The 13,364-nt window shown below is 51.1% G+C and overlaps 1 protein-coding gene across 8 annotated transcripts in view; it reads left to right on the forward strand.

Annotated features, from left to right (window-relative positions):
* THAP4 (THAP domain containing 4) overlaps positions 1–13,364 on the forward strand; it is a 43,703-nt gene that overhangs the window by 14,838 nt on the left and 15,501 nt on the right. For 7 of the 8 annotated variants that reach the window (XR_009564487.1, XR_009564484.1, XR_009564485.1 and 4 more), the window contains exon 3: positions 12,593–12,752. Coding sequence is in view for 4 of the 8 variants with exons in the window: in XM_060301548.1 (XP_060157531.1) it covers positions 12,593–12,752 (160 nt within the window). In the remaining 4 variants the exon portion in view is untranslated. Of the gene's footprint in view, positions 1–5,361; positions 5,454–12,592; positions 12,753–13,364 lie in introns of those variants that run through there. The other variant, XM_060301550.1, reaches the window with a different exon arrangement.

A 13,364-nucleotide genomic window follows, 5' to 3' on the forward strand; every position in this document is an offset into this window, starting at 1 on the left:
AGATTGTAAAGAATAGGTAAAATTTTTTCCTTAGATGTTTGGTAGAATTCACCAATATTCTAGAAACCCATCTAGGCCTGGTACTTTCTGTTTTAGAAGGTTATTAATTATTGATTCAGTTTCTCTAATAGATACAGGCCTATCCAGATTTATCTCTTTCTCCTGGTATAAATTTTGCTAGTATGTGTCTCTCAAAGAATTGATGCATTTCACCTAAATTATCAAATTTGTAGGCGTAAAGTGTTCATAATATGCCTTTTTAACCTTTTAATGTCCATGGGATAGTAGTGATATTCCTCTTTTATTTATAATATTGGTAATTTTTGTCTTCTCTCCTTTTTTCCTTAGTTAACCAGGCTAGAGTTTTATCAGTTTTATTGATCTTTTTGAAAAACCAATCTTGGATTTTGTTGATTTTCTTTTTTTTCCTGTTTTCAATTTCATTAGTTTCTGCTCCAATTTTTTTTTCCTTTTCTTCTGCTTGCTTTCAATTTAATTGCTTTTCTTTCTCTACTTTCCTAATGTGAAAACTTAGATTATTAATTTCAGGTACTACTTTTCTAATATACATTTCCCTCTAAGTATTGCTTTTTCTGCATCCCACAAATTTTGATAAGTTGTATTTTCATTTCCATTTAGTTTAAGTGTTTTTATTTCTCTTGAGGCTTCCTTCTTGACCCACTTGGTTCTTAGAAGTGTCTTGTTTAATCTCCAAGTATTTTGGACCGTTTCAGGTATCTTGCTGTTACTGATTTAATTCCAGTGGTCTGAGAACGTATCTTGCATGATTTCTGTTCTGTGAAATGTGTTAAGATGTGTTCTGCGGCCCAGAACGTGGCCTGTCATGGTGAATGTTTCTTGTGAGCTTGAGCTTGAGCAAAATGTGTGTCCTGCTGTTGTTGATGGAACTAGTGGTTAGTCAGGGATCTTTAGAGAAATAGAACCAGTAGTGTGTGTGTGTGTGTGTGTGTGTGTGTGTGTGTGTACACAGAAATTCATTACAGGAATTGGCTCGCACCATTATGTATGGCAAGCTCGAGAACTAGGAAAGCTGGTGGAGTAATTCAGTTCCTGTTCAAAGGCCTGGGAGGGGGTAGGGAAGTCCTGGTCCATCTGAAGGCCCCAGGACAGGAGATGGTGCCCCAGCTCCAACAGAGAGAGCAAGCTCGCCCCTCTGCGGCCTTCTTATTCTGTTGAGGCACTCAAGGCCCACGCACATCGGGAGGGCCATCAGCTTTACTGAGTACACCAATTCAGATGCTAATCTCTTCTGGAAAGACCTTCACAGACACCCCCTGAAATGTTGTACCAGCTAGTTGGGCATCCTCTTAGCCCAGTCAAGTTGACACCTAAAATTAGCCACCATAGTGGTTCATAGAGATCAGTTATATTCAGTTGATTGATGAGTTCATCAGTGTCCTTGCTGATTTTCTGCCGGCTGGATCTGTCCATTCCTTGTAGTGTGTTGAAGTCTCCAGCTGTGATGGTAGGTTTGTGTATTTCTCCTTGCAGTTCTGTCAGGCTTTGTCTCACGTATTTTGATGCTCTGTTGTTAGGTACATAAGCATTGAGGATTATTAATCTTCTTGGAGACTTGGCCTCTTGGTTATTATATAATATTGCTGCTCTTCACCCCTGGTAATTTTTCTAGTCCTAATGTCTGCTTTCCAGCTATTCCAGCTGTCTTTTGATTCTTGTCAGCATGATATATCTTTCTACATCCCTTTACTTTTTTTTTTTTTTTTTTTTTTTTTTACGGTACACGGGCCTCTCACTGTTGTGGCCTCTCCCGTTGCAGAGCACAGGCTCCGGATGCACAGGCTCAGCGGCCATGGCTCACGGACCCAGCCGCTCTGTGGTATGTGGGATACTCCTGGACCGGGGCACGAACCCGTGTCCCCTCCTCGGCAGGCGGACTCTCAACCACTGCGCCACCAGGGAAGGCCCATCCCTTTACTTTTAATCTGTCTTTATATTTAAGGTGGGTCTCTTATAGACAACATATAGTGGGTCTTTTTTTTTTTCAATCTGCTCTAATGGTCTCCATCTTTTGATGGGTGGTCTTAGGCCACTCAAATATAAACTGGTCATTGCTTCAGCTGGATTGATGTCTGTCATGTTTGTGACTGCTTTCCATTTGCTTCTTTTGTTTTCTTCCTCTCCTTTTCAACCTTCTCTGTTTTTAATTGAGCGTTTTATTGGATTTCATTTTCTCTCCTTTCTTAGCATATCAATTAACACTTCTTTTAAAAAAGTTTTTTAGTGGTTGTCTGAAAGTTTGCAATATACATTTTTTTTTTTTCTTGCGGTACGCAGGCCTCTCACTGCTGTGGCCTCTCCGGTTGCGGAGCACAGGCTCCGGACGTGCAGGTCCAGCGGCCATGGCCCACGGGCCCAGCCGCTCCACGGCATGCGGGATCCTCCCGGACCGGGGCACGAACCCGCATCCCCTGCATCGGCAGGCGATTCCCAACCACTGCGCCACCAGGGAAGCCCTGCAATATACATTTACAACTAATCTGTGTCCACTTTCAAATAACACTACACTGCTTCATGGGTAGTGCAGGTGCCTTTAACAGACTGTCCCTTATGAAATTGCTGTCATTCATTTCACTTATACTTATGCTATAATCACCCTGTTACTACTAAAAATTTGAACAAACCTTTGTCTATTGTGTCAATTAAGAATAAGAAAAAGCATTTTATTTTTACCTTCATTTATTCCTTCTCCAATGCTCTTTTCTTTATATAGATATGAGTTTTCTGATCTATATCATTTTCCTTGTCCCTGAAGAACTTTTAATATTTCATGCAGGGCATGTCTGCTGGCAGTGAATTCTCTCAGTTTTTGTTTGAAAAAGTCTTTATTTCCTCTTTACTTTTGAAGGATACTTTCACTGGATGTAGGACTCTACACTTTTCCTGCTTGCAGGTCTTCTAACAAGAAGTCCACTTTAATTCTTATTGTTTTAACTCTGTAGATGAGGTTTTTTTCCCCTCTGGCCTCTTTTAAGATTCTCTGTCTTTGGTTCTCTACAGTCTGAATATGATATGCCTAGATGTAGATTTTTTGGTATTTATTTTGCTTGTTATTGTCTGAGCTTCCTGGATCTGTGGTTTGGTGTCTGTCATTAATTTTTAAAAATTCTCAGCTCTTTTTACTTCACACATTTCTTTATCTCCTTTCTTTTTCTGTATTCCAATCATGCATATGTATCACTTTTTTATTGTTGCACATTTCCCTGATATTCTGTTCTTGTTCTTTTTTCTTTTTGCATTTCAGTTGGGGAAGTTTCCATGGACATATCTTCAGACTCCCTGACTCTTTCCTCAGCCTTGTCCATAAGTGTTTTTGATTCTTTGTCTGCATTTCCTTTCTCCTCCAATGTTACTCATCTCTTCTTGCATGGTGTCCACTTTTTCCATTAGCATCCTTAGTATATTAATCTGATAATTACAGAATTTCTTCCATATCTGAGTCAGGCTCTGTCTCTTCAGACTGTGGGTTTTTTTTTTTTTTTTGCTTGCTTTTTAGCATGCCATGTAATTTTTTGGAAAGGTGGATATGGTGTATGTATCACAGTGGAAACTGACGTAGATGGGCTCTCAGCTTGAAGTGTCGCCGTAACCTGACTAGCGATTGGGCCGCGTCTCATCTCTCCTGCAGCTGCAGCTGTACGTGCCAAGGCTTCAGATTCCTCCAAGTCCTTATTTTTTGTCTCCCCTGTTGTCTTTGGGTTTCTCTGAAGACTGTTTTCGTAGTAGAGTCGGTACCTTGGGGCATTTTCCCCTGTAATCCTGTTACGCTGGAGCCCTGAGGAGTGGTGTGGGGGAAGGGAAGCATTTTATAATCTTAGGATTAAATTTCAGCCTTTTAGTGGCCTGTATTCCTGGGCTGTGACCTTCACAAGTGTTTCTTCCCCTTCTTTCCCCTCCCTGGGGTAAGACCGGAAGGCCAGAGGGGCCAAGTGGGGAAGAGCCCTTCCCCCAGGTGAGATCAAGCTCTGGTGGGGTCTTTTCACTGCAGAACAGGACTTTGTTTTGGAGAATGCTCTGGGCTTATTTCAACATGGTTCCCTTACCCTACCCCTGCCAGGGACCCAGGTGATTTTTTTCTTGGCTTTTTGTGATGAGAACTTGGTGGGTTTCTGGAAATGAACCCCATGAAAGTGCGGGGCCTGCAGGACTGTGGCCCCGCAGAGGCTTACTGTCTCGGTCTTGCGCACTCAGCCCGGCATCCGGCCCAGGGTTCCTGCCAGCTTCTGCTCCAGGTGAGCACATTTCTGCAGGTTTGGGGGAGACATCTGTGGCCGCACTTCTCCGATGGGTCCAAGGACAGTCATTAATTTTCAGTTCTTTCAGTGTTTTTCTTGTAAAGACAGGAGTTATGACTTCTAAGCTCTACGTGTCAGAGTGGAAGATGGCCCCTCCCCTGTTGAGTTCTAATTTGCGGGAAAGCTGCCCATTTTAGTAACTGCCACCTTAACAAATTCACTTATTAATTCGAATAGTTTCTCAGTTGAGACTTTTGGATTAACTAGATAACCAACCATAACATTTATCCGCAAATAATAATTTGGCCTCTTTTTATGTCTTTTGTATTTTATAGAAAATATGCTCAATTTTCTGTCATTTCCTTTTCCCCCCTGTGTGCATGGGTGCCTTTCCATTTCCTGGGTGATGAGGTGAGGGCCTTGCCATCATTTTAAAAGAACAGCTTCCCCTGGGGTGCCCGTTCAGTGGGAACCAGCCGGACCATGTGTGCCGCGTGTATGCCCTCTCTGCCTGGGACAGCCAGCGCCGGCTGGGCCACCTGGGCTCTGCACCCTATGTGTGTGCAGTTGGCGTCATTTTCTCTGTGCCCTGGCGGGAACGCTGGCATCAACACAAAGCGATGTGGGCGTGGGTGGCACCAGGAAGACGTCCGTCCCTAGGTCCCAATGGACGGGTGTGCTCATTTCCTGCCCTGGGGGTCCTGGGCCTGTCTGCTGACACATTTGCCAGGAGACACAGAAGGGGACGCGGCAGGAGTTTCCACAGTGCGTGTTCCAGAAAGAGCCTTTGCTGCTTGCTTGGCCCACGTGCTTTCCCTGTTGAACGGGGCAGTCCCCTCTGGCCGTCAGTGGGAGCAGCAGAGGGTGTAGGCCCCAGTCCTCACTCTGCTCCACGCGGTTCGCCCCTCTGGCCTGTCTGACTTTCATAAATTCACCTTGACCTCCAAAGCCCCTCTCAGCTCTAAGATTTGGTCATCTCTGGTCTGTCCTTGTCTTCCACTTTCTCCTGAGGAATCCCCTTTTATCGTGGAACTACAGTTCCCAGAATGCATCCTTCAGGTTTGGCAGTCACTTCCTGCTGAGCTGCTAACAGCCAGGTGCAAACATTTCCCGTGTATTGGCAGAAAACAACCTTGAAGAACCTTGACGGTGTCCGGAGGGTAGAAAACTTAGGGATGGGTAAGCCTGCTTTCACTGTCTTGAGCCAAAAAAAAAGAAAATTTAAATTTCTCGGAGAAAATTTAAATTTTTGTTTTTGCATTTTGGTTGAGATCTTAATAAAAGAAAAATGAAATCAGGAAAAGAAATGCATAGAAAAGCCTGTCTGGTTTATTTGAAGAGGTTGAAAGGGGCAAGTAGGCTAGATTTCCTATTTATTATACTTCTCATTTGTTTGACTTTTAAATTCATTTTATTTTTGTTTCTCTAACAAAGTATAACTTATATAGAGCTAAATACACAAATCTTAAGGATATAGTTGGATGGATTCTGGCATATGTATAGGCTCATGTCACTTGACATTTGGATTTTAGAAGAATCCTGTTGGTCTTTCTGCCCTGCAACACTTCAGTGCAAACAAGGAGCTGACAGTGGCTCCCCAGCGGTGGCAGCTTGGGGTGGGGGCAGGGCGGGGCAGCCAGCCTTCGGGGACCTGCCCACACCCAACGTTGACTGCTGTCCTTGTCCACACTGAAATTCATTACGGTTAAGAGCAAGTGACAGCAAGCCAGGAGGACTGGATCTGAAATGTTTCTCGGCGCAGGGCCAGGTGTCAGACCTTCTGGGTTGTAACCATGCGCTCGGGCCGCACCAGGAGTGCCCTGACATTTATTTAACAGCGTGCTCCTTCCTTTCCAAGCAAGCGCTCCATTTCTATTCACAGTGTTTCTGCTGGCTTTTAGAAGAAGAGTCATCTTAGAATTTTCTAGTCTTTTTAAATATACAGCCTTATAAACACACTGCTGCCCCTTCCACTTTCTTAGTGTGATGACAGTGTTCATCACATGTGAGCTCCGTGCTCAGTGACAGCCGACCCCTAGGCGAGGGGTTCTGTTTCCCGAGGACTCAAGGAACCTCGGCTCGGGAAGGCTCCACGTGGCCTCGTGTGCACCATCCGGCCCTGCCGAGTCTGCTGATGAGCACATGTGGGGCTGAATCTCCCGGAGGCGGGGAGCGAGGCCCTAAGCTCTCACCCCACCCCGCCTGCTCTTCCCGAAACACCCTGCCACCCTCTGTCCAGGGGCCTGTGCCCGGCTGAGTGCCTCTTTGGTGCTTCTGACCTGTGCTGGTGGCAGTGTCCACCTTGGCTCGTGTGGCCCACACCGCCGCCCTGATAGTGCCAACCCCCCAGGACGCCGGCTGCACCTGGACTTCTCCCCTCGCCTCCCCCACCTTCTGTCTTCATTCACTCCCTAACCTACGTCGCATCTTAAGCCTCACTTGCCATTTTCTGGTTTTGGCGACTCTCCTCCAGGTGTCTGACTTCCACCCTCAGTCCCCGTGGCCACCTCCCTGGTCCCCATCCCCGGGACTGGTCAGCCCCACCTTTCGCCTCACCTGGCTGTAGTTTGCACACCCAGCTCCTCCCCTGCCTGAGCCTGGTGGGTGGTAGCCTTCACTCAGACCCGGCCCGGGGCCGCTACCCCGGAGCGAGGAAGGCAGGCGGGACCAGTTTAGGTGGGCCGCCGGCCAGCCCTGCCATCTTGTCCCACGACCCTGCAGGTGTAAACCGCGTGGTCCAGGCCCGCCTCAGGCCCACCAGCCCAACTCTCCCGGGACCAGCTGGGCTCTGCGTATGTCAGCCAGCCGCCCCCATGCCCCGTCCTACCCATTTGAGAGCAGCTGGGCTCTTGTCCCTTCAGAGGACCCTCCGTGGAGCCCTTTTCCACCTGTGCTCCTCCTGTCTCGTCTCCGGGTCCCTGAGGCAGTTCCTTCATCTTGCTGGAGTTTCTTATAAAAACATCTTCTCTTGCCTCCTAGCAAACGAGGGTGCAGTGGAGACTCCCCAGGTCCATCTTTAATCCGTCTTTGCTCTGCCTCCCGCGACCTTCCAGGTGCCGGTGTTGCGGCGAGTCCCTGGGCCCCTGGGGGCTGGGGGCCACGGAGCATCCCTGCAGGTAGACTTCGCAGGCTCTGCAGCCCCGTTCTCCCGCTGGACCGGCTGTGCTCTCCTGCTCGTGGACCGCTACAACCACGTCCTTACAGGCCTCTCCCAGCAGGTCCTGTGGCTGTTCCTCCTGCACTGTTCAGGCTGCTGGTTTCGTGTTGACATCAGGGCAGTGGGCCTGTCCGTACATAGGCAGCGTCCCTGTGTACAGAACAGCTCCCTGTGCATCTCAGACAGTGCAAAAACCTACTTCCTCACTTAGAAACCCAGCTGAGGGCAGCTGCAATGTCCCTTGACACTCTGGAAGCCATTGGTTCAGGTTGCAGGGGGGTCGCTGGTGTCACCAGCCTCTCACTCGGGCTGGAAGAGAGAAGGGACGAGAGGCCGCGAGGGGGGCACGCACGGGCCCTGACCCTGGGGCCAGGGGAGCGCCGGGCCCTCCACAAGCCCTGTGTCGTGAGGACAAGGCTGTGACAGCTCATGGACCGGGACCACTGGGGACGAGGGGCTGGGACTCCCCACAGCCTGGTCTTGTTTTAATTTGAACATGTTTAGAAATCGCGATATTTTACCCCCAAAGTCAACATTTCTGGTTTCTCTTAAAATACCAGAATACCTGCAACGGAGAGCCCGTCCTTGCGGGGCAGCAGTCCCCCTGCAGGGACCCGAGACCCAGGAGGCGAGGCCGCCCCGTGCTGCTGTCGCACAGCCGGCAGGCCAGGGAAAGGCGGGCGTCTCTGCTTTCTTTCTTTTTTTTTTTTTTTTGCGATACACGGGCCTCTCACTGCTGTGGCCTCTCCTGTCGCGGAGAACAGCCTCCGGACGTGCAGGCTCAGCGGCCATGGCTCGTGGGCCCAGCCACTCCGCGGCATGTGGGATCTTCCCAGACCGGGGCACGAACCCGTGTCCCCTGCATCGGCAGGCGGACTCTCAACCACTGCGCCACCAGAGAAGCCCTTTGCTTTCTTTTGATGCTTGTTTGTTTCGTGGAAGTTTCAGCTCCTAATGTTTCTACTGAGGTAGCATTTACATGAGTGAGACAGCTTAGGTGTCCCCTGGATGAGGTTTGACGGGTGCAGACCCTTCAGCCAGCACCCTCAGGCTGTTTTGTGCCTTCTGACTCCCCTCCCATAGATCTGCGGGCCTGATCTAAACGTTCTTACAAGTGGAGTCATGGAATGTGTACGTTTTTGTGTCTGGCATCTCTTTTCGTGGCATGTTTTTAAGGAATATCTGTACTATTTTAATTTCTAGTCTCGCATTGTGATCAGACAGTATGGTGGGAACTCTTTTTAGTTTTTGAAACTTACAGGTTTTCTCTGACCCCTTATAAGGTAAGTCTTCATGAGTCTTTCAGAGGAACTTGAAGGAGTATTCTTTAGTTTTAAGCTACAAAGTTCAGTGTATGTCAGAACCACCTCATTAATTATGTTGTATAGGCTTTCTATTTCGTTATTTGAATATTATTCACTTGAACATAGACATGAATGGAGATTTCCTTTGGTTTCTTTCTGTCAACATCTGAGCGTCTTCAGTAATTTCTGCTTTATAAACATTGCTGCCACGTTTGGTGCGTGCGTATTCACAGATAATCTCCGGGGTGACCTGCGCCCTTAGCGTTCTGAGAGGCTGTTCCCTGTCTGCGTGAATGCATCTTGGCTTGAACTTCACTTTACCTGATTTTAGGGTCATGACGCCTGATTTCCTGCTGCTTGCCTTTGCCCCACCTTCTGATGCTTTTCCACATTATTTTAGGTGCATCTCTTGTTTACAGCAAGTGTTGAGGATCTTGCTTTGTGATTCATTCTGAAGAGCTTTTTCTTTTAACATGTGACTTCAGGTGTGTTTGGTGTTAGTTCTGTCTTAGTGCTTTATAGTGTGCCTGCTGGGTTTTGTTTTTAAAGTAAATCTTTCCCACATGGCCTGTTCCTGGTTGGGCAGCCTGGGGGCCACGGACCCTCTGTGAGGGACCAGCAGACCTGCCCTGCTCCCCGGGCTCCCGCTCCGCCTCTGGTTTCTGTGCACGGCTGGGGCACCCACCACCCATGCCCAGCGCTCACGTCTGCTGTCCCGTGGAACATGTTCAGGACTTACTGCAACTCCTCTGCCATCATCTCTCATCGCCTTTTGGTGAAGTCTGTCTTCTAGGAACACCCTCAGGGGGAACTCACAGGACAGCATTCCGTGAGTGTTGAAAACTGGCCTTTCCAGTGCTCTCAACAGGAATGTGGCCCGAGTTCCTACCTAATTTTAAATATTCTACTAAACGTATTAAAAAGGTAAAGAGAAACAAGTGAAGTTAACTTTAGTAAATTATTTAACTCAATATTATATAAAACATTATTATTGCTGATTTACGTGAAGTTCCTTTTTTTGGACTGAGTTTTTGAAATTCAGCGTGTGTCTTACACTTAGAGCGTGTTTCAGCGGACCAGCCACCTTTCACAGGCTCGGTGTTGGACGGCCCAGCCTGTACCTGGACGGCAGGGAGGGCTCTGGTGGCCTCAGGATCCTCGGATCCGCGTTCCCTCCCCGCGTCCCTGGGGAGCCTGCCACCCGTGTTGCTGCGCAGAACGCTGCTCTGCTTTCTCTGTGGACCTGCCCTTCTGGCATTTCCTACAAATCGGGTCGTGCACCGAGTGGCCTTCAGCGTCCGCCTTCCCTCTCTCCGCGTGCGTTTTCAAGGTCGTCCTCATCTAGAGCTTCCCTACTTTTTGTGTCCAAGTTGTACTCTGTGTCTGCGTGATCTTTTGATCCCCACGAGGGATCCCCACGAGGACATTTGGGGTGTCCCAGATAAGCCTCGTGTTCAGGTCTCGAGGGGGCGTGTTTCCGTCTCTCTCGGGTGCTCCGAGGACAGGATTGCCGCCTGGTCGTGGCTTCCTGCCCTTCCTGCCGCCTCCCTGGCGGCCGCGGGGGCCACCCTCCTCTGCCACCAGCTGCTTCCTGCAGCCAGAGGCCTCAGCCCTTCTGCTCAGACCTCCAGGCTCTGCCCAGAGTCAAGGCCGGAGCCCTTCCAGGGGCTGACACGGTTCTCCCAGCCAGCCCTCCCCAGCCACACTGGCTGCCTGTTCCTGCCCAGCAAGGCCAGCCCGCCTTGTGTCTGCAGCTTGTCCGCCTGGTCCACCCTCCCGAGCAGCCGCCGGCTCCGGTCCCCAGCGCGGGCTCTGCTCCCCGCCCACCAGGGTCCAAACTTGCCCCGCTTAGTAAGATTGCACAAGGTCCCCATAGCCCCCAAGTCTCTTTCTGGCTCATCACCTCGTGTCTGGGAGGTTCCGCCCCTTCTACTTATCCTTGTGTCCAGCCGGCTCCCCTCTCCGGGACGAGTGTCTGTCTCCCGTCCGCTGGCTGCTGGGCCCCTCTCCCTGGACGATCGTGTGGCACATGGCACAGATGAATGAATGAGCCACGCGTCCCCGAGAGTCGGCAGCAGCAGGGTCTGCTGGAGCCCAGACTGGATTCTGAAGCTCTATTCTTTACTTCCATCAAAGATTGTAACTAGAAGCCTGATTTCAATTTCTCTTGCTGTCTAATGATGAAGGTTTGATCAGTCAAAGCTCCAGTGTTGCCATCCTCGCTTTCTAACTTTCCACCGGCAGTTTGAAAAGGAAGTACCAGAAGAGATAGCCAGGTTGGAAAAGAAAGGGAGTTTCACCCCGCCCCACCCCCCAAAGCCTGCCCATTTTATGCCTCATGAGGCTCAGAAGTCAGAGGTGTGAGTCCCTGTCCCCCACCCTCTGGTTCGCGCTGCATGCCCAGGCCTGGCCGCGAGCTTGGCCCTCCTCCGTGGTCCCCAGCGCTTCTTAGATGCTGTCTGTCGCTTCTCCACCACCAGAGCCCTTCGAGCTCCTTTTCCCCTGGGTGTCATACTCCCAGACTGCTTTCAATCTAGTCGAAGGTTGTGTGATTTTAGAGGCCGAGATGCTTCCGGAACTCCCGTCCCCTTGGTGTGTGTGACTGGGGAGCGGGTTCCTTTGCTCTGGCATTTTGGAGCTTGTTGATAGAACCCAGAAATCAGTAGTGTGGCCTTGGGAATTCCCTGACGGTCCAGTGGTTAGGACTCCGTGCTTCCACTGCCGGGGCCCCGGGTTCGACTCCTGGTAGGGAAACGAAGATCCCGCAAGCCCTATCATGCAGCCAAGAAAAAAACGTAGTGTAGCCTCGCACGCGGCTCAGCTGACGCCGGCCTCTCCCCTCTTCTCACGCGGCTCAGCTGACGCCGGCCTCTCCTCTCCTGCTTTTGCTTAGTATCACTTGCACTGTTTGCCTGAAAGCACTTGGGTTTGAGGCGTGACAAGGCGTGGGAAGCAGGCGTACCGGGAGGAGCATTTGACTGCATCTGGGACCCAGACCACCTGTCCCTGTGCCCCCGGCGGGCCAGGTGCGGGCTCCAACCCCGCCTTCCCGTGGTCTCAGGGCGAGTCCACCGAACACGGCAGGCGTGAGGATCGCGTGAGCCCATTTCTGAAAAGCCGCTCAGCAGCACGTGGTCCTTAGCCAGGCTCCATCCCCTGACTGCTGGCGGGTAGGAGTGGGGTGTGGGGCTGGGCTAGCTGCCTGGGAGCCTGCTGGCAGTGGGCGTGGTCACGGTCCTGTCGCTGGGGCCTTTCCACCTGGCTCCTCCCCATTCAAGGCCTTGCTGTCGTCCCTCTTCAGTGACGGTGGGTCCTTTTGAGGGTCCTTTCCCTCTGGGTAATGGTCTAAAGGAGGCCCACGGGAGCTGCTGGTGCAGACCCTCGGCTTCTCCCGGGAAACTGAGTCCAGTCGCGTCTTGCCCGCAGGGTGCTCTCTTCACGTCTCACTGGCCCCAAAGCCCTCCGCTCCGCTCCCCACGAGCTTCCTTCTGCCCTTTACCTCCATCGCCAGGCCACCGTGCCCGGGCAAGCTCACCTAGTGTGGGGCCTGGTGTTGCCGCTTCCCCAGCCCTCCTCGGAGGCCCCGCGGCCTCTGGCCTCTCCTTGCCCTCCGGGCCCTCTCCTTCTCTTCTCTGTCGAGGTGCTGCCGGGCTCCAGAGCTGCATCTGGCAAGATGACGTTTGCTAATTGCTTGGCCTTTTTCTCCCCCTCTTGACAGGTGGCTGGTGGCGTGTTCAGGGCCCCGCAGGATGAGCTGTAGTGACTGGGGCCTCCCCAGTGCGGAGTGTGAGTCTCCGCACAAAGCCCCGCAGGGACCACTGGCAGCAGCCGCTGACACTCTCTCCTTCTGTCCTCAGAGGCCCCCAGAATGAACCCTGTGCTGGAGCCGCTGTCCTGGATGCTGGGCACATGGCTGTCAGACCCGCCGGGAGCTGGGACCTTCCCGACCCTGCAGCCCTTCCAGTACCTGGAGGAGGTGCACATCTCGCACGTGGGCCAGCCCATGCTGAACTTCTCGTGAGTCCGCCCGCCGCTCTGCTCTCTGAGATGAGACAGGTGAACGCCAGGTGGGAAGGTACAGAGGGCACCTGGTGGTCTGTTTCAGAAAGGTGCCCTCTTCCTGCCCTGGCACCTGAGACGCACGCTGGGTGGAAATGGTACCTTCTTGTGTTTTAGACAATGTGAAGGTGACCGCAGAGTCTCAGGCTCGGTAGTCCAAACGTGGAGATAAGTGTGTGTGTTCAATTAAGTCCTTCATCTCCTGCAGTATGCCTGTGTGGAAGTCAGCCACCCCAAGATGACTGAAGATGGGGGCCCGGCTTTCATTTAGCCCTACCCCTGAGCCAGCCGAGGGCTCAGAGAAGCTGGTGTCTCGTGGTTCTCAGATTCTTAGCGTGCAGCAAAGCGCTTCCCTGCCACTCCTGAGGAAGCAGGTCGCAGTGCAGGGTGGCTAGGTGGGGAGCACCCCGGGCCGTGGGTTGGTAGGGAGGGGGCGGAGGATATATTGTCTCGTACCTTTTTGCATGATTCTTGACTGAATGGGTGAAGGGAAAGAATATCCTGCACATAAACAAAAGGTGGAAATTCTGGGTCATGCAGAATAACCCTTAATAGAAAGCAGTCTTTTTA

The sequence above is a fragment of the Globicephala melas genome, chromosome 7 (assembly GCF_963455315.2).
Source record: "Globicephala melas chromosome 7, mGloMel1.2, whole genome shotgun sequence".
Classification (NCBI taxonomy): Eukaryota; Metazoa; Chordata; class Mammalia; order Artiodactyla; family Delphinidae; genus Globicephala; species Globicephala melas.